The sequence below is a fragment of the Anas acuta genome, chromosome 7 (assembly GCF_963932015.1).
Source record: "Anas acuta chromosome 7, bAnaAcu1.1, whole genome shotgun sequence".
In the NCBI taxonomy this organism is placed as follows: domain Eukaryota; kingdom Metazoa; phylum Chordata; class Aves; order Anseriformes; family Anatidae; genus Anas; species Anas acuta.
The window spans coordinates 18,967,582-18,995,526 of record NC_088985.1 but is presented as its reverse complement, the minus strand read 5'-3'; the positions used below and the strand labels follow the sequence as shown (position 1 = coordinate 18,995,526).

The 27,945-nt window shown below is 40.4% G+C and overlaps 1 protein-coding gene across 6 annotated transcripts in view; it reads left to right on the top strand.

Annotated features, from left to right (window-relative positions):
* The window catches only part of MARCHF8 (membrane associated ring-CH-type finger 8), a 91,572-nt gene that overhangs the window by 33,330 nt on the left and 30,297 nt on the right, over nt 1–27,945 (top strand). The window contains exon 1 of one of the 6 annotated variants that reach the window (XM_068688171.1): nt 9,286–9,425. The exons of 4 other annotated variants lie outside the window; for them this stretch is intronic. In XM_068688171.1, coding sequence (XP_068544272.1) covers nt 9,396–9,425 — 30 coding nt within the window. In that variant the 5' untranslated portion in view covers nt 9,286–9,395. Of the gene's footprint in view, nt 1–9,285; nt 9,426–27,134; nt 27,241–27,945 lie in introns of those variants that run through there. One more of the 6 variants, XM_068688172.1, reaches the window with a different exon arrangement.

The window sequence follows — 27,945 nt, the reverse complement described above, 5'->3', positions numbered from 1 at the left end:
AGTAAGTAGCTACATTGACAGTTTTTGGTTTCAGTTTTTATGCACAACAGTGGAAATTTCTGATTGACTCCAGAGAATAGGAAATACGGGGGCTCTCCCCTCCCTCCCAGTTTCCAGTCCTCTTTAGCTATGTTTACTGTAATGTGAATGGCAGAAAGCACATTATTTGGGTAAAGATTGCAAGGCAGGCTTGTAGTCAACCAAGTGAAACGTTCACTAATTTTTGCACCTTAATTTCTATGAGCTGATGAATATAACAGCAGTTAAATAGATTTATAACACATGAAATCCTGTGCAACTTCCCTTTTGGCTGCAGACAAGCATCAGGCACTGTAGAGACACTGGAGTTACTGAAACATCCACAGGAAGAAATGTTGAAGTGACCCCCTAAATAGGATGCTCTGTTTTCAGATACCCAGGTTAGGATACTCAGGAACAGAGAAGCACAGCTACTGAGTACCTGTAAGCTTTAAACCAAAGCTGTTTTAGGTTAAGCACTTAAAAGGGGAGTGTTAGGGTACATCACGGAAACATTTACAAATTAGGGCCACTGGGTACTTCCAGTGTTATGTTGTGCTTAAACTAATGCAAGGTACCCTCTCCCATAACAGTTGGGAGTAGAACAGAACTGGTTCTCTTCTGTGATTGATATGAAAACCTTGTTTATTGGGCTTACACTGTGTCAAGTCACCAAGTAAAAAATAGTTATCATACAATAATAATAGATGCTGCCTTACGTGGAAGAGAGAAAAGCATGCTGGAGTACAGATTTTTATTTTAAAATCTATTCTAGGTGAATTTTTTATGATGTAAAGTAGAACATAAAATAAAAATATATTTATGTCCTTCTAGGCATTGCTAATAAAGGACTGATTGTCCTTTAAACTGAAGTCTGCAGCACAAACGCAGCACCTTCCACCACCAAACCCTTTCCCATAGTCAGGTTGAGAAAGTCTTGTTTTATTTTAATGACTTCTTTGAAGTTTTTGATGTTGAAGGTCAGCAAGGGTGGTCACATCTGACTTGCAATGACCTCTGTTACAGCACTAACCAGATGCAATGTACGTTAAGCTCGTAACTCTTGGTAAGAAGATGAGCTTTAGCCAAGCCTCCAGCCTTGAGTTGAAGACAAAGGGGTAGATCTTCCAGTTTAGTTGGTAGTTTGTTTCCATGCCAACCACCATCACAGTTTACAGAAACCATACCTGCCTTCTATTTCCTATGTTTTTAATTCTGAGCTTATCTGTCTCTAGCTCCTAGTAACTAGTTGTTGGTGCCTCTTTCTCTATTAATTGAAACAGGCTTTAAATTGCGCTCTTGGACCTATTGGTTGTTGTAAGCCAGTTAGGTTTCTCTTTTTAGAGAAACTTACAGATAAAGTTCTTAACACCCTCCAGTAGGGTGTTTCCCGCAGCCTTAAAAATGCTTGGGGGCAGGAAAATAAATCCTTTTCTGCCCCCTCTCTTTCTATTTGAAAGGAAAGATTGGGATGCTGGAGTTGCGTATGCAAGAGTCTCAATTACAAGGCAAGCCACACTTCTTTCCTGTTAGTGTTTTGTTGCTGCTTCTGCTGTCCTCTCTTAGTTCTCCAGCACATTACTTTGGCAGTGTTGTGTTTCAGTGGGAAAACCGATCCCTCCTTGCTCTAACACAGCGGCGAATTGCGTTGATCTCGTCCTTACACTCAATTCCGGTTCTCATCTCCAGTTCTTACTTCACTGCAACTTCCTAAATCCTTCAGTGTACAGGAGCTTTATGGGTCGAAGCCTATATAACTGCAGTTGCAGTTTGGTGTCACTGACTTGCTGAAAGTAAAACACAGTTTGAGTTCTTTTTTTCCCTCCCCAAATCAATTTCAGTTGCTCAGTGGCAGTCAGACTCATCGTTTTTACCATCCTGCAAAGGTTTGTGTCACCTGTAAATGTAGCTGCCAGTGACTTTTCTACATTTTTTATTAATTTCCACATGATGATTGAAAATATTGACTGATGCCCGGCGTGGAACCAGTAAGAAGATCTTTATTTGATTGTATAGTAACAAGGCCAACTTCAGATTTGCCAGGAGCCATCTCTTAACCATTTAGCATGTTTTCTGTTAGTATTGCTTTTAATTTTTAGAAGGAAAATCACATAATGTAAAGCAATTGTAAACTTCTATTTGGTAAAGTAACCTGCCTTCAAAAAAATTCATAGATTTAAAGAAAGAAGCGGGGATCATTTGGTAACATCTCTCCTCACCTTCCTTCTCTGATGTCAGTTATGCCTGTGAATAGCGAGTGTCCCTTTCTGTCACTTGGATGCAGAATGACGTCTTATGCTAACTCAGAGCTTTGCTGTCTTGTGCCCTTTACAAAGGGTCATCAGGCACTGCAGAAGGCTTCTCACAAAATCGTGATCTGAACTGAATGGTTTTAATGAATACTAATCCAGGCAGACTTAACAGTAAGGTAAGAGTTTCATAAACACCTTGGACTGAATTGCTCCTCTTCTTACGGAGATATTTTTTCTCTTGAACACAGCAAATCAAATCCTCATTGTTTCTATTAATCTACCATGTAAAATACTTCTAATAACATATGGCTTCCTTACAGCTCTTGTCAAATGGAATCCTGTTAGTTCATGCTGGTAATTGGAGAAGACACTGTTCTGTTCCTATCTCCAAATATTTGCATGTTTCTAGGGATAGCAACTAGTTAATGTAAAGACTGCAAAAAGGAAAAAAAAGATACTTTGCTGTACGCTGGGCAGCATCTGACCTTAGACTGCTGTAACTTGTGGAGTGCACTGGAGGCAGGAGCACTGTACCATTGCAGGCATAATAAAGGTAGGAGTTTCAGTGGGCTAAAATAGGCTACTAGGGAATGTTAATAGGAGATGATAGGCTGGCAAATGATAGAGATGATAGGGGAGAGCACATTTCCAGCAAGACAGCCTTCCCTCCCTTAAAGTGTCCGTAGTTTCCATGGGAAATTGGTACGTGTCCTCTGTGGTAGGGCTGTGTTGTCCCACTCTGAGTTTTGGTTCCTACTCTTTTGCGTCCATGTCCTGCTGTTGTTTTTTTTTTAAACCCTTTGTCTATAAACCTGTTTCTTTCTGAATGCAAATACAGCAAAGATCATGAATCAGTGCTGTTGCTCCTGGGTATATGAACATTTTCACAGCCCTCTCTGTGTCAGGATTGGTATCAGCTGCTTATTGTCAGAAGGCGTTCCTTGTTGTAGTCCTCAGTTCTGCCCCTGAACTGCCAGCAATCCTCCTGCTGTCCGCACCCTCCTGCCAGAGCTGTATTTAGGTCTCTGGGATTATTCAGGCATTCAGGATGCCAGGGAAGCTTTCCTCATATGTGTCTCCAAGTTACTGCATGACTGTAACTCTTGCTTGTGTTTACATGGTGTAACCCTGATTTCACTGAGACCCTGAGGCTACCGTGACATTAAATACTTAAATAAAATAAAAATGTAGTGAAGCCACTGGAAGCTTGTCCTGCTGTGAGGTGAGTAGAACTGGTGAGAGTGAAATGCCCAGGCAAGTTGTCTGGCATTGCAAGGTGAGGACCAAACCATGGCCCCAGCACCCTCTGGGAGCAGCGCAGATGCAGTCAGCTGCTGGGGAAGGGGCTCAAAGCATGCTGTGCCATCATCAAAGCGTGCAGTGTTTTTGCTCGACTCTGTTCTGATCTGTTTTGGGTCACTGACTAACGTGGAGAGAGCAGAAGTATGTATTGAATGTGCTAGGCTTGCTCTCCAGATCCAAATATTTGCTTTCAAGAGCTCAGATATCTGGGTCTGAGTGTTTTGGCAACTTTGTTGGTTTCAGCATGACCTTTGCAATATAAGCCCATCTGTAAAAACAGCTAGAAGATAGCTATCCATTAGGAAAAGCCCTTAAAGATTTCCCTTTGACCTCTCCCTAACTCTAGTTGCTGCTCTACTCTACAGCTGCTCCTTTACGGGAATTGCTTTAAAAGTGCTGTTCCCCAGGCCCTAACCCAACCAAACCCAGATGTGTTTTCCCTGCCTGCCCCTGAAATGCACTCTTATTGTTCATCCTCTGCTAGCAAAGGTCTTGCCGTGCCTTTCTACTCGTGTCTGCCACCGATGAGTCAGCTGCAGGCTCTGGTGCCCCTGCTAGGCCCACCAGGATGGTGTGGGGTATCCAACTGGAACACAAAAAGTCAATCACTGAAGGGCCTGAAGACTCGCTTCAGTCTTGCTGCCTGTAGTAAACCTGGCTGAGGCACGCACACAAGTCTCCATGGATTACAGGGTGAAGGAAAGCAGACAAGATCAACTGATTTCATGGCCCTGCTGTTTTTCAGTTCAGTTGTTAAGACAAATAACTTGAAGTCTGAAGTTCTGGTTTATAACCAGAACTTTTGGAGACACTCAATGCAGAGTGCTGACCCCACGTGTGTTGCATCTTCTCTGTTAAAATCTTGTGCAACATTTAGGTGGGTTTCACCTGTTGCTAGGTTTGAATCTGATCTCATTTATTTATTTATTTATGGGAGAAGTTCTGAGGAAGCTCTTGCAGTTCCTCTTTATTACAAAGTTCTGTTTTTTACTTTTTCCTTAGATTTCTCAAATGGTTGTGAAAGTGTCTTAACTAGTTCCTTCATGTGTAGTTACGTTGGGCAGAACTTGTGTGCAATCCGCTATTCTGAACTCAGCATGGTTTTCTGAGGCCAAAAAGCAGAACAAGGAGCCAAAACTGTAGATGTGAGGGGAAATAAAACCATTCAGGAAGCTCAATATGCCCTTTAGTTGTTTGGCCTTTTCATTTCATGTTCAATCACTAGATTTTCTCTAGTGTGAAGTGCTTTTTGTGTCTGTGTGTGTGTTTTTTCCTTCAGTCTTTTAACGCTTTTTGGGGAAAAAAAATCTACAGACTGTGTTGTTGTATCCCACTCTTGTTTGGTAGGTGCATTAGTGACACCCACAGCCCTTGTAAGGCACCATTATAGTGCTCTGCAGAAGTGTAATCTTACTGTGGCAGTGACAAGCACTTGAACTGGGCACAGGCAGCAGCCAAAAGTCATCTCCTACCCGCAGGTACAGCTATCTTTCTGCCTGCCGCATGCAAGTGTGGGGTTTTATGTGGTGTTTGTTCATGCTGGGGAGAGAGTTTGAACACTGGTGCTAATTTCATTAAAAATAGATACAAAGCCCTCACTTTCTAACACTGTGAGACACACACAGGCTGGGAGAAACATCTGCTGCATCAGAGTGTGTTAGCTCCTTCAGTGACTGCTGCAGCTCCCTCCTGCCTTGTTTGTTTGGAAACTGTCTCAGGTAGCATGGGCCCTGCAGTGCTGCACAAAACAGGGGAGCAGGGCGGCTTTGCACAAGCATGGTCATGCAAATTCACAGATAAGAAACAGTGATATTTACCATCTCCTTATCTCCTCTTTCCTTCCTTACCCTTGTGCCATCCAAATTACTTCTTCCTTCCCTCTCCCCCCCCCTTTGGATTTGGACATGAGTAACATCACATCTATCAGCTGTAAGCCCCTCTCCCGCTGCACTGGGGTAGTTCTGGGGTCAGACCATGTGTGGCAGCAGCCAAAAAGCTGAAGAGATGCTTATGGGCAACCCCTGCACTGCTCTGCAAGGCTGTGCAGACTCTCAGGTGAAAATATACTCAGCTAAAGATGCAAGGTATGTTGCCCATGGATCATGAATGTCCTGTCCTAACCTGTGGCCAGGAAGGACCAGAAATGCTTCTCTTACTGAGGATGTATCTGCTGCAGAGAAATGACTGACCTTGCTGTCGTTATTTTACTGATCAGGTGATAACTATTTGTACTGCAGGCTTCAGTTCACAGTACTTTCAATTTTTTTTTCTTATTTCCTCACCACCACCTAAACATCAAAGAAGTTCTGATTGGCAGCTTGGAAATTTGCGTAAGGTCTGAAAAGGAGATTTATAGGAAACAAGCAGATGGTCTACGAGAGAATTTCCCCAGGAGGTTGCAGTTATTTAAAAATGGGAGAAACTAAATAGACTGTACAAAATTTGACTGTAAAATTAACTGGCCAGCCAGCAGCTAAGTACTTAACGAAAACAATTCAACTTGGCCCCTAGCTTAAGCATGTAATGAAGTGATGTGTCTCTGAGCTGACACTGCACATGTTATTTCAAGTTTCACCTACTAAGTGTGCATGAATGAAGGATGATTGTGCTCTGCACAGCTCTTGTTGGGGTGAGGCATCTCTTGCATCTCTTCTCACAGTGGCAACATCACTGTTCAGGCATGCAGGAGAATGCTACGAAATGCTCCTCAGTTTAAATGAAATGTAAAGTGCCCCCAGGTGCTGTGGTACATGGGTGACATACAGAAATTGTGGGATTTGTGTATGGGTGTGTGTCCTTAAATGGAAGATGAGATTTTTAGTTAAATGAAATTATGGGTTCAGGGAAAAGAACGTGTTCATTATTCTTTAAAAGGTTAAGAAAACTATATATTTTTTAATTTATCTCTCTGTGATAAAGTACCCTTTTGAGCAGGAAGATAGGGTAGAATTCTCTCATGCTACATTTTAAATTGAAATACCCAACTGAGAGAACTGTCTGGAATAATAAACAGCATTTAATTACTCTTACGTTCATCTGTCTGTGTTCTGGTTTGTCTCTCCCAGAACTGTACTCCTAGCAGCCAGTGCTGTGGGAGCAGCCCTATGGGCCATGTGCAGACAGCTCTGGGATAGTCCTTTGGCATAACGCTGGTGCACTGGGTGATTAAACTGCGTTTCTCTTCCAGCTTGCCATGTTTGCACAGTTCTTTGTAATGGTAGTAAGATACCAATTAAGTTTAGAAACTGACCTTCATAACCTTTGACCTAACCTCCTGGAGTACCTAGAGGAAGAGGGCAAATATCCAAGGGATTATGTGAAGAAAAAAAAAAAAAGCAAATTCTTAACTAAGCCTGGGTGATGTATACTTCCTTCTATACAAAGCCTGACAACTGTATGTTTATGACAGATTTTTTTTCCCTCCCCTCCAGTAATCCTATTAGCCCCAGTAAGTCAGAGCCTCTGAAAAACAATCTCAGAACTCAGTGGAAAACAATCTCAGAGATCAACTCTAGCTTCCATGTCGTAAGCGCAGATATTAAAGAAAACATCTAGAGAGTGAAATCATGACGGTGTAGATGCCCAGGCTTAGTGAAGGCAGAAATTTTGTTTGCAAAGTCCTTGTTAGCGCTGGTGCTGCGAGGACCAAATCCAGGTATTGCCCTGCATGCACGCAGGAGTCTGCAAGGCTGGCCCTGAGTGGGAGGGGGATTCTGTAGTGTAACTGTAAAAGGTATGAAAATAGATGGGTTTTGAACCCTGCCATTGATAGAGTTAGTCTTGCAGTTGGATGTTTACTGCTTGCTAAAGTATATGAGATCGAGTCAAATATATAGAAACAAACATAACATGTCCTGTTTCAAAGCTAGGAAGTGTATTGCACTCAGAACGATTAATTTCAGTTGTTTGTTTCACTGTTTGTGTGTCTTAATTTCACTGTATTCACTTAATTTGTAGTGCAGGCTTTGAGAATGACATATGACTGTGTTTTCCCTAGCAAGCTGTATTTTTTTGGCTTCCTTTGCAGAAACAGAAGATCTCTCTATAAGGTAGCTTTCCTGTACCTGTCATATTCATCAGCTTACTTACCTGGTAGTACGTAATGTACAGGACTGGATTCATGCACGGACACTGCCTTCTAACTTGGGCAGCCCTGCTAATTCTTTGGAAGCTTCTTGGTTCCCTTTTTATAAAATAGTGACGGAGGACCTGGAGGAGACATTTATGGCCCCAGCTTTTAAGTGTTTAAAACCTTAGCCTCCTTGAGGTTTATCTGGAGAACTTTGATAAATATTTTCATAACCTTAGTTATGGATTTGGTAACTTTTATGTGGGTTTTATTTTGCACTGGACTTTTCCTTTTTAAAAAGGGATATTCTACCTGGGGGGAGGAAGAAAGAGAGAGTTAAAGGGAAAAATCCTCACCTCACTGTTAGAGGAGGTGAAAGAAGAGTCCCTTTAAAGTAAATAACCAGTCACAACCGAGCACTAGATGACTCTTGAGTGCGCTGAGTATCATTTTCTCTTTGGCCCTTCTCAGTTGTCTTCAACTTCGGTCTCTCACTTTCTGCCTAACTTGTACCTGGGGCACTGAGAGAAAGCAAGGACTGCCTTGAATTTCAGTATGGCCTGAGAGGTGTCTGTGACCTGAGAGTTATGTCCCAAATGAAGAGTCATGGTGCAGGGGTTAGGAAGTTGCAAGTACTCTCTCGCTGTAAATAATGCATTAAAGCTGCATGTCCTTTACAGGAAGCTAAACATTTGTGAGAGCCTTGACAGTTGCATTTGGATGGCTCTGTCGTTTGGATTGCAGCAGGTAATTGATAAACAGATGCCGGATAACTTGTGTATATAACAGAAATCAAAACAAAACAGTTCTGAGAAATAGTACGGAACCTGCAAGTGGCATTTATTGATATTTGCCTGTTGCAGTAACTGCACTCACAAATAAAGTACTTGCAAATTAGTCCTGTATTTGTTCGCTCTTTAAAAGAATATCTGAAAGTAAGTGATTTTCGTAGTCAGTTTGCAAAGTTGTAGTAGATAGTGGAATTTATTGCTCAGGAGAAGAACCACGTGAATTTATACCCCATATTCTTCCACCCACTAAATTCCCCTGACCTCTTTTCTCTGTATACAGCCAACTGAAGTTGCCAGCTAGAGCAAGTATTTATTCTTCATCTTCTTTTTGCTGTATTGTTTTCTGACTTGTCTCACTCTTTCTGTCTTCAGTGTTCATCTTTATATGGCCTCTCTTATTCCGTTAGGAATAAGAAAAAGTAATTTCAAAAGAACTGACTGGTATTGTACAGTCCAGAGATGTGGCCCTGTGCTTACTGTTCTTTCTTTCACTTCTACCTACATGGACTTGTAATATTTAAAAAGAAAAGAAATCACCAGATGTATTGGTTTCACTAAGTAAAGGAAAGAAACTGGAGCTGGGAGGGGCTCCTTGCCCTTTGAACACAGGGAAAACTGCTATGCTTCATAGCACAAAAATTGTTAGGGATTGCTTTTGGGAAGGGGGAAGAGGTGGACATCAGCTGCAGCAAGGAATGGAGCGTGTTCATGGGAGCTCTCATGCATTATTCATCACAGGCTCCTTTCACTTGATCAGCTGGAGGATGTAGTTAGTCTAGTTCGAGCTCCACTAGTATTATATTTAGGGGGCTTAAACAAGCCCGGGCAAGCACAGTACCAACTCCTTCTCTTCATCTGCAGGCAAATGTAGGGCAGTCAGCAGCTTTGCTTACACAGCTCCATCTCTTTAGTCTGCCTAACAGGAGTCATGCAATCAGGGGAAGCGACACTGAGGATGCACACATGCATTCGTGCTGGAAAATGAAGCTTCAGGTAGGCGAATGCCTTGTCAGCAGAGTATTGTGGCTTTCAGTTTGTTGTAAGGATGCCGTTAAACCTTGCGGAATAAATATGTATGTTAGGGCAGCCGGTTGAGAGGCTGCTGTAGAGGCTCCTCATTAGAGCGCTACATGAGCGATCCCTTGTAGTGTGGTACTTTGTTCAGTCCTAATTGTGAAGCTGCATTTTGTTGTTGTTATTAAGCACCTTTCTTTCATGCACACTAGCATTCTTCTGAAGGTGCTGGTTATTAAAAGTAGAGAGGTAGCTTGCTGTTGTTTTTTTTGTTGTTGTTGTTGTTTTTTGTTTTTCTTCTGCTGATGGTTTTGGTCTTTTTTTTTCTTTTAATTTTTCTTTTAAACTCACTTTTTAATTGTATTGGTATTAGCACTTTTATTTGGGGGGAGGTAACCATAAGAGATTCTGCTAAAACACAGCTGGGTGTGATAAGCCTTAAGCTTCAATTGTGTCCTTTCAGAGTGTGTGCATTTGAATGGCTGCAGTATTTACTACTTTTTTTTTTTTTTTTTTTTTTTTTTTCTGAATAAAGATGCTCGGAAATGGTGGCTTGCATTCTCAAAAGCTTGTCTATATTTTCTAATGATATCAGTTCTAAAAGAAGTCTGTATTCCTTCTCCGTACATGCTTTGTATATTTAGATCATCATGGCTCAAGCAACACTACTAGTTCAGTTTAGACAAAGAAGGGGATTTTGCAAAACCTTATGGAACAATAACAAAGGGTCTTTGTTCGGTTCTGTGAGCATTATTTGCTCTGTAACGTGTGGGTTTGTGCATGTGTGAGAAAGGGAAGAATGCAAACGCGTAATGTCGTTTGGCAAGAATGTTCAAATGTTTTTTGCTTTGTGTGTCTTAAGTATGGATGCTGCTTCTGGCAGCGAACTGCACGGGTGCATGTGCATGTGTCCTGCATGCCTGCCTTCCCTGTTGAGGGGGGGTGGTTTGCTTTGGGGGGAGGCTTTTCATTGTTTGTGTTGTTCATGTTGTTTCGGTTTTTGTTTTTTGAGAGAGAGAGGGGTGGGCTGCTGAAAACTCCAAACTTGAGAGTGCAAAGATTGAGTCCTTGCTGGACAACTAGGTTGAAATGCTATGCTGTGCTGTGCTGTGCAGACAAGCTGCTTTCTTTTAAAAATGGTAGCTTTAAGTCTGATTCAGTGTTTAGTAAATAAGTATTACTAGTGGAAGCAGAAATTGTCAGCTTTAAGTGAAATCCCCCAGGAGGAGATTAATGATCACATGCTTTTGGTGAAGCTTAAATGTACACTGCCTGGCAGTATGTTTTCTTTCAAGATTACTTGATCACCTAAATAGAACTTGTGTGTACACAAGAACATGATATTTAGTGACTTCTCTGTTTTCCTTTTGCTAGCAACTAGGAGTGACTGTATTTTGTCACACACTACCACCTGTGGTTTTGCGGGGTGGGGCACATCAGTACTTTTGAGAATCCTAAATAACTTGAAATCTTCACTTTTTAAAAACTTTCAGCTCCTTTGCACTTACTATGTTAAAGGTCCTTAAATTATATGCTGTGCATATAGTGAGAATTGATCCATCACCTTAATTATGCAGATGTTTCTGTATTTTTGTAAGGTAAGGAGAGGACAGTCTAATGCTCTTTTGAAAATAGACTGTGAAAACTTTCAATGTGTAAGGTCCTTGCTTCATGGAAACTCACTACTAGGGCTCTTTCTCTGATTTCATGAGACTTAGGAGGTTCCAGGCGTTCAATTACTTGATTGAAGTCAGTGGAATGAAGAGATAGGTTTGGAGTCCTGTTATTTAAACTTTAAGGTTTTGTTTTGTTTTTACGTTACTAGCATATTTTCCTGCTGCACTACTTGGTTAAACCTGTAGTCTAGAGCCCTGTTGTCTGCCATCAGGGGATAGAGAAGGAAGTTATTTCTGCACTTTCATATTTAACGCACTGGGATAATGTGTTGATAGTTTCTAAAAGCATCTCTGTGTTTTTCTTTTCCAACTATCGACATTCAGGTTTTGCATAATTTTTATTTTTTTAATAATCAGATACTGATTTAATGCTGTCACTTTAGAGAGGACTCAAGCATGCTCATCTCTGGTGTAAACCAGTTTAGGCCCAGACAGGAGAATTATCTTTGACGTGCCATTTGAAGGCGCTCAGGCTTATGCCTGTGCTGCAGAAATTTCTCAGAATCCTTGTGGAGCTGAGGCATAAGGAACCTGGATGGACTATGAGACTGCAGATCGCAAAATCTCATTCCTGAGGAGAGGAGGTTGCTTTATTTAGGTGCTTGCAATTTTCTAATTGACTCATTAATAGTAATAATAATAAAATAAGGAATTTTCCCATGTCTGGATCAAAATATCTGCAAAAGTTCACAAAGATTTGCTCCATTATCAAAGAATGAGGAAAATATTCAGACTGAGCAAGAGTAGGCATTACTTACAATCCAGGAAGGTGAGAGCTTGCACTGAACCAAAAAGTTAACTAATGAATAAGGGGGAAAAAGGGTTTAACTCCAGTTTTTGCTTATTCTTTAATGGATCATGGTGAAGAGTTGGAATCAAACCAGAAAGGGAAGCATGATACTCTGTATTGAGACTGAGGTGAGGAGGAAACCTTAAGATTTTACTGGATAAAACTCCGTATCAGCTTTATCTCCAATCTCAGCATGTCTGTGTAATGGAATATAACGATTCCTACTGCTACAGTAAGAAATACAGTGAAAATATACAAAATTTGGCAGCAGCAAGAAACAACACAAACTAAAATGAAAAGTATGCGTATGTTGGTATTAAAGTAGTGAATGTAAGAGGTTTTATTAACTAGTTCTGTCATAAAAAGGCAACATCGTACTGTAACAGCATCCAAATGAAACATTTGCAGCTATGATGTCCTTGGGAAAAGTGTGAAAAACAGGTAAGGCCAAGTGTGGAGTGACCTCTTTTGTTGGACCTATCAAGCAGTGAAGAAACTTTTGTTTTTATATTTCTCAGCTGACAAGGAATCTTAAAGGTAGATGAACAGATGTACATTTGTTGTAATTTCATTGTTTTTTAATTTTAAAAGACATGAATAATAAGCTTAGATTGAAAATGAAGTTTTCAGCAGTGCAAAATGAAACAGCTTCTTCCTTCTGAAGTGCTGGGGCTGCAGATGGGAGGCTCCTTTGCACAGGGTTAGTAAGAGTAGGGACAGAGGCTGCTTGTCCCAAGCAACACTTCCCCAGACCTCTGTGTCTCATTGTCTTAAATGCTTACTACAACCACAGGATGTGCTGATACCATGAAAACAAAGCAGTGAGGAATGAAACCATGTCAATCCTTTTCCTCCTTTCCAACCTTGAAAGCCTTGGAGATTTGTTAGGAACTGTGAATCTGTGTTTCTTGTTTGTGAAGGACATGAGTGTGTGTTTCTGGTTCAGAGTAGCGTATTTTGTCCTACGGCCAAAGGTGTTGTGGTCTGGCCATCCCCATGACCAATAGGAAAATAAATCATACTCAACCCAGACTGGCTCTCCTCTTCTTACTGGTGCAGTGGATTTAGTCTAAGACATTGGTAGAAGGATGCTGATGTCGTCATATGGTTACTGTTGTGAGGAAGAGTGGTTTCAATAACAGCAACATTTTACTGTGTTCTCAGGAAGAATTGCTAGCAGTTGAGGGAAAGGTGGGCATGTGGCATGACAGTGACGGGACTAGAGGTCCTGGTGGAGAAGATTTTTATAGTAGATACCCCACTCAATTGTGATCTAATGGTGGTATACAGTGGTAGAAGAACTTGGTGAACAGTAGAGTGAGCTGTCAGTGATTGCCACAGCAGGATGGGAATGACTGCAATGTGGGCAGAAATAGAGAGGTTACAGTAGGATACTGACCATGTGCACATGGTTGTCTGACCACACCTTACACCTCGGTGGACTGACTGCAAGTCAGAGCTTGACTGCTGATGCAAGCAAACTCCAGTCCAAAAGCTGTGGAAGCATATCAGTGCAGAGCTTTGCCTAGCCACGTAGTCTCTGAGCAAGTCCTGGGCACAGTGCGCAGTGATATGCTATCTTGGTGGCGCAGCTCTGGTTTGCTCTGACGTTATTTGTGCATTCCTATTAAAGTAACAGCAGAATTAAGAGGTTGGAGGTAAAGTAGTGTTCTGATGCTTTGCAAGGTTTTGTGTTCAATAAATGGTAATGTGGTGTTGCAGTTGTGCTGTGGAGCTCCCCAGCCTTGCATTTGCCTCACTGTGAAGTTTAGAGACCAATCCTGTGTTGAGGTGTCTGTATACCAGCACGGCATCCAAGCTTAAAGCTAGCAGAAAGACATTGCCACACGGTTGGCAAATGTTGGTGTAGGGATGTTTATGACTTTTGGTTTAGATCCAAAATCACGAAGACAGATAGGCCAGCTGGAGCTGCAAACCTTTCCAAGTCAGACCACCTCCATGTCAAACTTTCGGAGCTTTGGCCATTGTGCCTTTCCTGTGTTTCTGGAGGAGTTTTTGTGAAGCTAGTGAGCACTGGCTTGAAAGGCACTGAGAAAATTGGAGGTCAGGAAGGAACTGACAGCAGCAGCTATTGCAGTTTGGGATTTGGGGAACGCATTTTTGTTTTATCTTCCTGCAGTGGAGAGCACAGTCCTCTTTATAGGATTGGCCCAGGGTATTTTTATCTAAGGGGGTCTCTGCACTGCAAGTATCTAAGTAACTGGTGGTGGCATTTATTTTCCTACTTGCTTCCTGTAATACATGGTTGGTTTTCTGATTTTTTAATTGTTTTTTGTTTTTGTTTTTTATCCTAAGGGCCTAAATTCCATTGCTGGACAGATTTGTCTCCCATATGGGAGGAGAGAATAGTGTTCTCTTGAATCCTTCAGGACTAAATGCATATCTCATGACTGATGATTATTCCAGAGAACCGACGCAAAGAACAAAATTGTCCCTTATGTTCACAATAGAAGGAATCCTGAAGTTGTCAACAAAGTTGAAATCACAGATAGAATTGAGAACATAACTGCTGTACCAGGTTGGACCAAAGCATTTTTTGTCAGTATGCGAAGTAGGTGCTTGGAGACTAGAATAAAAGCAGGCATATAATTATGTAATATGTCTAAAAGTAGTTATATCATCAAGCATATGCTTTTGCCCAGAAAGTTCTCCCGGCCTCCACTGATTTATAGCTCAAGGACTTTTCTGTATTCGTATTTTATAGTTCTTACTAGATTCCTCTTCCACTAATATCTCCAACAGGTTTTTGGACCCAAATAAAAAGTTGAGAATCTACAGCCACATGGGCCAAAGGGTCCCACCATTAAATACAGATTGTACAAAAAATTGTCTCTTGTTCTGAATAGCTCATTTCATTGGCTGCCTCCTGGGAGAAAAGCGTGGTAGTTTCCTAGTTGTTTTCTCCATGACAGTCATGATTCTCTGTGTGCTTATCACATGCAGCCTCTCAGTTATCACTTTTCCATGTTGAAGAGCCCCAGTCTCTCTAGTCATTTCTTCAGTGGAAAACATTCACGCAGACATTTAGTCACCCCATTACCCATTTCGTATCCTTTTCAGTCTTACTAACTCTTGTTTGATTTCTGTGGGATTAGAATGGCACATGGTATTTAAGGTGATATTTCTGAAGAACATGGGGATTCCCTGTTTTATTTTCCATCCTTTCCTTAATAATTACAAATACTTGTGGAGGTTTTTTGATTTTTTTTTGTTTTGTTTTGTTTGTTTTTTTCTTTGTTTTTGTTAATATGACCACTGCTAAGCACTCAGCTGATGTTTCTGTAAAATTTATTATAGAACCTGAAGATTGTATTCCTAAGTTCCTGGACCACAGCCTCGAATATGTAAAATTCAAACTGTCACTTCACATTTATCCATCCTGAATTTCATCTGCTGTTTTAGCAACTGCTAAAATTGTTGTTTATATTTCTGCACCTTGTCTTTGTTAAAGACAGGAAGCTCTACAGGAAGACAACTTTGAAACCTCAGTATCTTGCTTTTCAGACTGTTTTGTATTAAGTAGCATGGGCCCTGGCATGGATACCTGTGACTCTACTTGGTGACTCCCTTTTGCTGTGAAAACTTTGTTTTCTTTATTTGTAGTAAGACAACAACAACCATAACAACCAACACCTCTCCATTTACTTTAGTCCATTATTTGCCTTTCCTTTTGTCTGTGGTAGCATAGAAAACCCAGAACTAGTCAACCTACATTACCTGGATTACAGAAAGAATTTGACAAAATTTCAACCCTAAATATCCTGAAGTCTTTGTGTTTATTGAGGTGCTTTCAAGGGAAGTGGGGAAGGATCCCAAACTATTTGATTTGTAAAAATAACTTTCTTTTACAAAAGCAGTAACGTATAACATTTATTCACTGGGTTGCTGGTGCTTTACTCACTGATCTTGTGCAGTATAGAGGTTGGCCTTCCTACTCTGTATTTTCCTCAGTACCTCCTGGGACCTTTGGTAGAAACAAGTATGGCTAAAACAGTTTTAAGCAGGAGGCTTGAGGAATATTCTGACTTGGTACAAAACTTCTCTTTTCTGTACAAGTGCCTTTCCTTCTCACACTAGGGTTATTTTTGCTGGGGTATCACTGTAGAGCTATCTAACACTGTGCTTCTTTATAAATATTAAACCTTGGCATCAGTCATGGCAAGGTAATTCATATTGCTGTTGATTTATCAAGAAATACATATATATATTTTTTACCTTAGTGTGTTTTTAACTTTTCCATATATTTCTTTGGACTTCTAAGAGCTGGACTTGGCTGTCAGTATGGTCTTTGCTTGTGCCACCTCCAGTTTCTGGTGGCATTTAGAGTCCCTGTGGTGTTTATAGCAAGACTTCAGTTAAAGTAGCTTTTGGGAACATGCACTTTCCCTCTTAAAGCATTATTTTTTGGTACTTTGGAGTGATATTGGCACTGAAGATAATTCATATGTCTTGTTTTACTAGGTACTGTAGATATGTAGGTAAAGACCACCTTTGTTCTCAAAACTTCCAATCTACAAAGGTTAGTCCACAGGGCAGGAGAAGAAAGTTTTGCTTGCTCCATTTTACATCCAAGGAACTAAATTATAAACTGAAATGGCTTGCCCAAGGAGCGTACAAAAACAGTGATGAAACCACGAACTGAAAGTGCGTCTCCCAACTCAACAATCAGCAATATATCTGTGACTGCTTCTTTCACGGAAGCTTCAGAGTGTTTTCAGTTGGGCCATTTTCTTCTGAGGCCTGAACACTTTGAGCAGAGGAGATGCTAGGAGTACCTGGAAATGGAGGGAAAGGCTTATCTCCGGGTTTGTTTTGTTCTTCTGTTAAAAGCTTTCTGTTAAATGGTCGTATGTGATTACTGTAATTCTCAAAGCTTTGGTACAGATGGTATATTGATTTCTGAGTGGCATCAGTGGATTTTAACTACACCTAGTAAAGGCATCCTGGCACTAACTAGTATTGGTGATTCCAATTAACACAAGTTGTTGTCTCTTCATGACGATTACTCAGCTATACTGCCTTCTGGCAACAGTTTTTTTTTTCAAGAGTTAGATGTGTCTCCGTGGTTTGAAAGAAGGGTGTCTAGCAGTATCCTTTTTAAAAGATAATAATGTGGTGTGACAGAGTTGTCTTTCACACACATCATGACCATAAGTTTTGTAGCTACCAAGCCATATCTTTTGAGCTTGTTAATAATGCTTTGAGGGCCATGTTGAATCTTTCTTTCTGAGATGTCTGAGATGTATCAAAAGGACTACAGAGGTTTTAGAAGAATAGAAAGCCTATCAACTAGAATAGTTGATATGACTATTTGACTATGTTAGAAGAGCATTTGGAGAAGAACAAAGATAGTCAAAACTATTCAGTTGAAGCTACAGAACAGGCCTCAACTTTGCAAAGTTACTATAGTGTTGATTTCCGGAGGAAAAACAAGACCAGGGGAAAAAAAAAACAAAACAAAGCAACACCCTTCTTTCTGGCCTTTTACAATCATAAACCTGTAAGGAACAGAGAATTTCAGATTATGTTGTTCTTGCCTCTACCTCTCCTTTTTGATGTCTTTTTGTGGCTTGTTCTCCTTCCCTTTCATGACTTTTCTTGATGTGTTTTTAACATCAGCATTTAATTTTTGTTAAATATCACTTCTGGATATGTTGTTTTCACTTATGGATTCTTTTCATTTGTTGCTAAAGCTACCCACTTCTTTCCCATAGTTGCATTTGCTAAAAATATTCTTTTGTAATGTTTCTTAGAATCCACGTATTTCTTAACTAGCAACATCCCTTTCTCATCTGTCTGCTATATATGGATGATGGACAAAGATCATGATTAGGGGCTTTTCTGCTTCTGCTTTATTACCTTGATTACAAGATCACCAGATAACTAATGTTGCTAGATAAATATGCTTGATGACTTACAGGTGTGGGAACCTTACATGCCTTAAACATGGATGATCAATAACTGCCAAGCCATCAACATCTCGCTGGTGCTCTTAGAAACTAGTATTTAATGAGTCAGAGGAGCTCAAGTAGCAGTCCAAAGACATTTGTTCTGAAGTTCCTCTACTGCCCTTAGGAGCAAAACCTATGAGATTCATATCACCTTTTACTCTTTGTTTTAGTCATTTAGTTTCATGCAAGACCAGTTCCACAATGTGTTTGATAGAAGTAGTGCTTGTCTCTCCCAGTATGGCTTCATGGTGCTTTTTTTTGTGAAGATACCTGTGAGGAAATCAGACGGGCCCAGCACAAGCCTTTTGTCATACAGCCAGACATGCATATCCCCAGGTGTTTCTTCCAAGTTTTCTTTTTTGTTATTATCTGCAGACAGCAGAAGGGTGCTGTACAGATGGGCCTAAAGACATAGGATGCGCTCTAGTGAGCTTATTGTCTCAGTGAAGGTGAGATAATGAAGAAGAGTTTTCCAAGAGGGTGATTTTTCCATTTCTTCAGTTAAGCAGTTCAGGACTGAAAGACTACACAGGTTTGTTCACTTTTTTCCCTCTATCTTATCCCTCATCTCTCCATATTCCATTGTTGAGGGACTCCATGCAAAGGACATAATGACTTGAACCCATTGGCTATGTGGTAACCTTAAACAGACAGCCTTGCCTCTGCGAATGGCAGCCTTATTTGGCAAAAAATAAAATAAAAAAATCCAGAATTTGAGTCCTAGAAAAGAAAATGGTGATATTTGCCTAAAACCAAAAAACATATGTATTGCTTCTGAGATTTAACACTTTTGAAAGTATAGTCTAAACAGGGTTACTAAAATATATATATATTAGGAGCATGGAAGCACCATACCTATGCATCTGTCCTGCATGAAACTGAAAGAAAGGCTGTGAAGCTAAAAGTACATTTTTTAACCTTATTCAAATTCTTTTTTTTTTTCCATCAGATGCTTAAAACTTGCATTTTTTCACGTCTTTTGCAGTTACTAGGCAGTGTTGCAGACTTATTTTTATCATGTGTATTTTGGTGTACTCAGCCTCTGTGGTTGGGGATGTGCACACTCATACTTGTTTTTATGAGTTTAGAGCTAATCTCATCATTTTGAAACTTGAGTCATGTTTTGTGTGTATCAGAGGTTGACAACATTGAATTGTAGTTGTTTAAAAAAAGTGGGGAACAGTTTAGCTTCTGAGTAATACATCCAGTAGTGCTTCAGTGGCACTTGGGTGACTTGAATTGGCATATTATTAGACCAACCCTATCCTAGGTCCTAGTCTGGACTGTGGAGATGCCATAATCTTCCACTTCATTTTAGTGAATCTTAGGCTTGTCAGTGATAGATTTGTAGTTCAAAAGAGAAGGCACTGAGGTAGTAGGGAATTGCTGGGAAGAGGAAGAAATGTCATTAAAATGTTCTTCCAGGGCCTGATTCCTGTACTTTTTGTTGGGTAGCTAGGTTGCTGTCAACATGGGGTTTTGCATTTCTCTTGTTTGAGTGTTTTGTTTGTTTCCCCTCTGGATAATTTAATGTCAGCTTAACCTAGCGTAACAGGAAGCTATCTCAGAACCAACCAATTTAAGCTCCCTTATGTTGACCTCGATGGGTGGTTGGTCTTTGTATTGAGATGTTTTGTGGTTACTACACCCTGTTACTTCTTTCTCTTGATATTAGGTTAATAGTTCTCTTTGAATGGTTTTTGCCATTCCATCTGGTTTTTGTTAATAGCTAATTTTGTTGTTGTTTCTTGTCATCAGATTCTCTCTTGCTGTCTAATGGAAAATTAATGTTTTATGACTCATTGGGGTGCTTGTTTTATCTTGATTGCCGTTCACTGGTTAGCATTATGGCTTTGAAAGAACGATGCTCTTCCCCAAGGAAGCGTTTGTCTGTCTCAGAGGGTTCAGACGAGTTTGAAGAACCAGATGTAATACCTTAGGCTATTTGAGGCACCAGCTCTGCTTTCAAATCCAGTCTGGGCTGTTGTGGTTAGGGTAATAATCCATGTGTTTTCTCTGTCTGCTTTGTCAAGGAACTAATGTTTCTGCTAAATTTTTTTGTAATACTTTCTCCTCCCGTAACTGTGGCCCTGCAACCCCTATAGTCTCCATGAGAGCGCCGACTGTGCATTGTTCTCCCTAAAAATATCCTTTATTTGAAGTCAAGTTAATCTACCGACTTCTGTTGAATCCCCATTTCCAAAGTTATGGTCAGAGTCCAGAGAAGGAGTTGACTCGCTGATTGTCTGTCTTGTAGCCTGATGTAGGTATTACAGTTGGTCAGAAGCTCTTAAATGTAGAAATGGTGAGCCTAGCTGCAGTCATCATCCCTGAAATGACTTACTGAATGGAAAAGCTTGGAAACTACTGGCCTCAGTGGTGAAACAGTTCACAACTGTCCATGTTAATATGCATCAACCCTGAAGTATGAACTTCGGTGATGTGCAATGGTTACTATACCCCATCCTTGCTATATAAGCATTTAGCAAAAGAGAGCCTGCCCCCATTTGACTAGCTGGTTCAGGCTGCCAGTGTATTTCAACTGGAAGCATTTTTGCAATGAAAAGACTTACCAATTTTTTCTTATAGCTGCAGGGCTAAAAACACAATTTGTACTTCTAAGGTTCACAATTTAGCACAATGCCTGCACACAAATGGCAAATACACAGTAGACAAGAAAGAAAAAGGCTGTCCGTAAAGCTTATTTTGATTGGAGGACTAACACTAGCTGCACAGGACAGGGAGTTTTGTGTGGTTATAGGTTTCTGTTGCACCACGATTTTCCTGGCATACCTTCATTTATACAAAACAAATAGAACAAAGGCAAAATTTCATATAATGCCATAGAAAAATCAAGCTAAGTACATGCAGTGCTACTCTAACCCAAAAGCAGACCTGTCTCTTTCTCTCTCTCTGTCCATCCTTCCCCAAAAGGCATTTTAAAGGCATTTTAGGGAACTTTGCATATTCTGCAAACTCAGTCTGGAAGAGCAGTGGGAGCTGGTGTTTTCCCAAGGTATTCCTGAGAAGCAGCAGCTGTAGGATGGATGTTAATGTTCTCTTTTCAGTAGCCCATTAACTTGAAAATGTGCAAGGTACAATAGGGTAAGGACATCTTTTGGGTGGGAACAGCTGGAAAGGGAAATCCACATTGATCATTATTAGATATTTTCCCCTATCCCATGAAGAATCCCATATGAAGCATGCCCTTCAGTCTACTTTTTCTTGATGCTTCAAACCATTAGTAGTTTCTGCAATTTGACTTTCATCAGAAGACCTACATTTGTCATACTGAATTCAACAAAGAAATGTAATAGTTACCTTGCCATAAAAAAAAAAGATTGTTTCTTTTTGTTTGTTTTTCTACTTCTCAATGGTATTGATTGTAGGCTATATTGCTTATTGCTTGCTCTATCTCCTTTCACCTTTTGCTCTTCTGTTTTTTATTTAAGAGGTTTCACTTCTGCCGTGCCATGCCATGTAGCAGCTGCTTTTGATTTGTGGAAGCACAAGCGGAAACCTTCTCACATGTCTGACTGCAGGGAAGATGTTAACATACTTTTAACTGAGAGGAAAAGAAAGGTGAACACAGATTATTTGAAATGAAAACAGAACATCTGCAATATCAAGAAGTGTGAATTTAACAAGGAGGAAATTGTGAGGTCATGAACAGAACTAGGAAGAGAATTTAAGTACACCTATTGTAACGCTAGCATTTTTGCAGGTCGTCCTCCATAAGAGAGGCTTCTTTACCATTTATAGGCATGAAGTAGTTTTACCATCAGTGCTTTTCTGAGGTGAGGTCTGAATATTCTATACCATTCTTTTCAAATGGCAAAACTGAGATTCAGAAAGGTTTGGTATCCAAGGTCATTAAAGTCTGACCACAGAAAGTGCATCTCCTGGTTCCAAGGCCTTGCTCAGTGGTCATCCTAACCCTTGCTCTTACTCTAGGATGCTGTCTGGGATGTGGTCGAATGAGATCAACTGCCCTGTCATCGTAAATCAGCAGACATTTCAGAACTTCTCTTTTGAGATAGTTTCTTTGACTTATATTTTACTGTATCATTTGGGATTTAGCCTGGTTTAGAACTTTTTTTTCCCCCATGATGAATGAAACAAAAATGTAGTTTGTAAGTTTATATATACAGTATACATATATACAAACACATGCACCTGTGTGTATATACATACATATGTATTTATTTTAATGCATTTGATATTAAATACTCCTGGCTGCTTTTACTCATACGTAATAAACCAGCGTCCATCCCTCTTAGTGTTTGTTGTCTGGGTGTTGTAGTCACCTTTATATTTTCTTGTATTGGCTTATAAGCTTTCTGAAGCTATTGAACCTTTTGCTATGTTTTATAATGCCTAGCACCAGAGTCCTGCTCTTGAATTCTGTTCTTTCCTGAAAGCATCATTTGAATTTGGCACTGTTTTCTTATTTCTAAATTGCATCCAGATAGGGTATTCAGTCCTGCTAGGCCCTCTGGCATTTGTAACTCTTGATAGTGATTTTAACTCTGTATCATTCAGGGAGCAAAACTCCTGCTTCTGTGAGTATTTGTTAGAAAAGCATATTTAACTGGAAGCCAAATCTAATGCTTCACCTTTGAGGAGCGTTAGCTAGCATAAAAATAAAATCCTCTTGGATTTAAAAATGATTACAGTCCTTTTTGCTAAAGCTTACAGGAGTTCCCTTGTACCCAGGATTAGATCTTTTGAAGACAGCTACATTTCTGCCTGTAATTTCTTGATATAGAAGTTGCACTCCTTTATATAGTATTCCTATACCCTTTTATTGTGTAGAATTGAAAAGTATTTCCAATTTGTTTACCAGCGGTGACAGGAAATGATACAGGATAAACCAATGCAGGCAATACAGAGACAGGAGAAAATGGCTGGTTCATGTGGTTGGAGCTGCAGCTAAGAAGAAATAAGGGTAATAAAAGGCACAAAGAAGCAGAAAATTCAAGTACGATATGAGCTAAGATGGTGCTGGGGCCAGTGGAGCTGGCTGAAGATGCAACTGATATGGTCATGGGTTCATTTGCTTTTCTGCTTGCTATATCTCATTGCTGATGAAGAATACAAAGCAATGCTTACTTTCAGGCAGTGTTTGTGTGGGCTTTGCTGTTTCTCACCCTGTCACTCTCAGAAGCAGCTCCTATCTTTTAATCCCCTTAAGCCTCTAGTCTCTCACCAAAACATGGCCCTCCTGGAATGTAATCCTCTTACTTCAGTTCTACAGTCACACTGGTTATGTATGTGTGCGTGGGAGCGTGGGCAGCAAGGGTTCTGATTGCCAAAGGCTGAAAAAAAACAAAATATTGGTATACCTAGATGAGGATTTCCAATAGAACTACTGTACAAAGTATTAGTATTGAATCCCAAGATCCCAAATTCCATCTTTTTTATGGAAAGCCTGTAGCTGCCTTCTGTTGTGGTGCCATGATAGTTTTACACCTTTAACAAAAAGAAGGCATCTTTTGAACGTTAGTTTATTATCTATCTATATTAACCTCAGTTTGCTTGCCTCCCTCTGTGGGAATGAGGGCATGGAGTACCACCACCTGTGTTCTCGTGAGCTATCATGCTTAGAGATCTGAAGGCTGTTGTACAGCAAGGGAAGTGCAAGGAGAATTTGGGATCACATTTACAGGTGAATGGGACAAGCAGTGTAAAGTTTCAAGGAGGAAGACTGGTGGGGTGATTGAGACCATTCTTCTGATTTCAAGGAAGAGCTTAATAAAGTGTAGTTGGTCTTTACCAGGTGGCAGCTCTTTGGGCAGATCCCAAAGTCTGATACCCTATGAAAATCAATGCCCTGACGAGTTCCAGGTTGGAGACTTGTGTTCTGCTACTGAGAAAAATGAAAGAGATCTCAGTGATAGTCTCCTTGCTGTGGCACGGTTTCACTATACGTAAAACTCACCCTGTGCAAAAGTACTATGCAAAATACATGCAATGTTGAGCCACACACCTGTTAGAGGGCACAGCTGCTGCCCGTGACACTAAGAATCATTGTGTGTAGGTGTAGGACAAGGAAGGACAAATTTTAGAGGGCAGCAAAATTTCCCTGTGTTTCGAGTTTCTCGTCTACCAAGTGACCATTACATTTGCCTACTTCAAGATACTGGTATAGAGTGTAAGGGGCTGTAAATTGCAAACTGGCTTCAATTTCTCTCATAGTTTATCAAGTTGTTCAGTTCCTATTTTGAGCTGCTCCTTACTGCTGGTCAGCACTAACCAACTGCTGTATTTCACTTTGGACAACAGTATTTTGCAAGAAAGGTGTTAAACAAGAAGCACATTCATTCTGTGCTGAAGTTTCAGCCCAGTGGTCCAGCCTGATTTTCGTTGATGATTTGGGTGTGTTACTTCAAGCCATACTTGTATTATGAGAGGTTCTTCCAATTTTACACCCTCTTCTTGGTATCATCCATTTTGTCCTCCAAGGTGCTAGTGGCAGATGCTATTGACAAACCCCACAAGAATAGTGATGTGTGTTTTTTTTTTTTTTTTCTGATTGTGTTCTTAGAGAAAAGGCCATTTGTCCCTTTGAACTCTTGCTTTTGTAATTTACCGTTCTGCTCTACTACTTTGTTCTTAGCTGAAGGACAAGACTGCCTGTTTTACTGGTTTTAGGAACTTTGAGTTTTTTTCTTCCCTTCCATGTGCTGAATGAGAGCTCACAAGGGAGGCTTATTTAGAGCCTACAGGGAGCATTTCAAAGGAGCCACAGGCTTTTTCCAGACCTTGTATTTATATATCCCCATCTTCCTAATTTGAGGATTATTAAAAATTCATCAGCTAAGTTTCGCAGATAGATATCATAACTGCAAGGCCAAACTGTACCTTGTGACCTTCCTCTGATCTGTTTTTCAGTGGGTACCCTTTCAAGGTGCCCATCCTTCCTGCCTTTATCTCTTAGTGGGTTTCAGTTGTTCATGCGGCTTGTTCTGTTCCTGGAATCTCTGCTTGCTAGTCTCAGGTCTTGCCTGACCTAACAAATAATTTAATTAATTAATTTCCTCCTGGATGCCTGTGAGAAAACAATGATTTCTTCAAAACAAAGCACTTACGTATAGGATTGTGATAGAGAAGTACAGGGCTAAAATTCAAAGGACCCAGTATAAACAACATCCAGCCCTTAGTCTTTCCTTGTAAATTTAGATCAGTCTTGTTCACCTTTTCTAACTGTCTGTGTTTGGAAACACAGAAGTGGGAATCTCCAGTATGGAAGTCTGAATTTGGACCAGGATGTTCTCGAGTCTTCATGCTTTTAGGTCTTTGTATTTTGGAACAAAGTCCACTTGTTCTTGCAGATTGCCCCCACATCCCATGCTGCTGTTTCATCAGTCTAACTGCCTGTACTACAAGGTGCAGCTCAGCAGCATCTAATACTTGCCCCTGCTCTTTCACCTCTCCCTGAGGTGGTAATCTGGCCATATCATCTATTGCATCTTATAAAGAATGACTATACATGATCTAATTTATTTTTTTCACTGTGTCCCTGCCGAAAGACCCATTTAAAACTAAAATATCAGGAAGAATTTTGACATCTTGTTGATGTCTAGGTAGGCGATATTGTTTGTCTGGGTTTTGGCCTTTAAGGAACATAAATTTCCAAATCAGCAGTTACTTATTCTTCGATCTCCTGGAAAATACTTAAGTGGTCATTGCAAACTGGAAGGATAGTATTCTCATTCTGGGATAATTTTATCTTTTGTATCTTCAAAAGTAAGAGAAATCAAAAAGGGATTTAAAAATATATATATATGTGTGTGTGTGTGTATATATATATTATGTAGAAGTTCTCAATCAGAACTTTATTGTAATGGGATCAGTAAACACTGTTAGTGTGATCCCTGGGGCATAAAAGCTTACAATCCAAGGATCCTACCCCAAGCGTGAATCCTCTCTGCTGGATTCTAGAGCCCATGGTGAGCCCTTTCTTTTATTGTTTGAGTTTCTCATTAGCTCAATTACAAGCAGAGAGCCTAAGAGAAAACTTTACATCCCTAGCAGTCAGACTTTATGTATTTTCAGAAGGTATACAGAAATGCCTTTAGCCATTTCGCAGTTCTTTGTGCTCTTAAAAAAATTTGCTTCTAAAAACTACAAAATGTATTTTAATAAAATCTATTATCTTCTACAGCAACTGCAGATTTCATAGCTGTGCAATATGATTTCCACAGATAATGAATGTGTACAGCAGTGAACAAAAAGAAGATTGAAACTAATTTTTAAAACCTAGCTTTGGTGGGAGTAAATTTAAAGCAGTTTGACAAAAGCAAATCATATAAGCTAATACACTTTTTCTGAAAACTTTGCAGCAATTTCCTGTGACAAAAACTGCCCTAGCTCAGAGCTCTCGGGAATGAAGGACAGGAGATTTACTGTGAATATGAGACTTATTTATAACCCTTTCCCCTTAGGAAATAAACTTTAGAAAATGCTCTGTCAGCTCGTGTGCAAGAATGCAGTATGGTCCCCGATAGGTCAGGCTCTGACAGCTGCAGCTCATTTTCTGTTTCATGTGAATAAATGCGAGAGGCAGAGGAGCCCAGTGAAGTGAATTGTTTAATACTACTCACATAATACCAGGATTTTTGAGCTGATGCGCATGTGTTTCCAAAAAATAAATTCTGAAACCAAGCAGGATTTTACTGGAACTGGAGCATGAGAGCTGAGGAATGAGTAAATGTCTTCAGTTAAGTGGAAAAGCTTCTATTTCAATAGGCTAATGGCCCTGAGATTTTATTTTAGCAGAAAATGCAAGCGTTCCTGGGACTGTGGTGATAAATTTAGTTCTTACGCAGCTGCTGGCATTCAGCTCGTTCAGCAGGCACACAAAAACCTCAACCCTCCTCATTAGACTGTGACGGCTCTGAAGTTTCCCAACTGGGTGAAGAGCAGTGCTCTTTTTGAGGGCTTCCTCTGCAGCCGGCAAGTTTTGTTCGTCTCTCGTCTGATTGCCTCAGACAGTCTTCCGCTGTAATCTGACATGACGATTTTAGGATGACAGTGATGGGAAACGAGGACGCCTACACGGAGCGTCCCTTTCTCAGTTACGACAGCCCTGCACAGAGATGCTTAGAGATGCTCCGAGCACCATGCTGCCTGTTCACACCACCTGCTCATAAAACTTCATTCCTTTGCTTCCTGTTTGTTGGCCTTTAGGTTATCTGCCCTGCCGTGCTGGGTCACTGGGCTTGTCCCTGCTTTATTTAGCTCCGTGGGCTGCAGCACTGCTCAGCGTTAGCAGTGCACACGGGTATGTTCCTGTGTGGGGTTCCTGCTTCTCCCAGGTGAACGTCAAGCAAACATAGATTTCCATGTGCAAGGTAAACACGTCTTTTTCTAGCTAGCTCCTGCTGCAATTTCTTTCTCTGTTTCTCATGCTGTAAGGCAAGTCAGTATTTATAAAGTGCTCTAGGTCCCAATCTGCTAAGGTATGCCTTATGCCAGTTGCGGTTCCTGAAATACTTTTTTTCAGATCAGGCTGTTGGTCATGGCTCAGTTCAAGTCTCCCTGAAACCAGCGGGATTGTTGGCTTCAGTGGGACCACTACATCTACGTGGAGAGTTGGTTTGTTGCATCTTCCAGGAAATAATGCTTGATAAGCCACAGCAAGTGTATGTGCCTTAGTCTGCAATAACTGGCTTGCATCACCTGCTTCCTGGTGTTCTGCTGAAGGTGTGGGACACAGCTGTGATGTCTTGTTTCTTAGCGGCATATATTTTCTTCATCTTATTTATTTACTTTCTCTTTCAATAATATATTGCTTCAGCTGTCCTCATATAAAGGTTTGTCTATATTGTTCACCCCAATTGTTGCTCTGAATTCTGCGTTTCTGCCATAATATATCTCTGTTGATATCTGCTCATATCAACAGAGGCTGATCTCCAGAGCTGATTGCATTATTGGTGGAATTTCCATCAACTTACAAAAAGCCGTGATTGAAACTCTAGTGACCATACGCAAGTTGGCTTGCTTTGTTTTTTATACTGGTTTTAATATTCATTTCTACTCATTCTTTCTCTATGCTG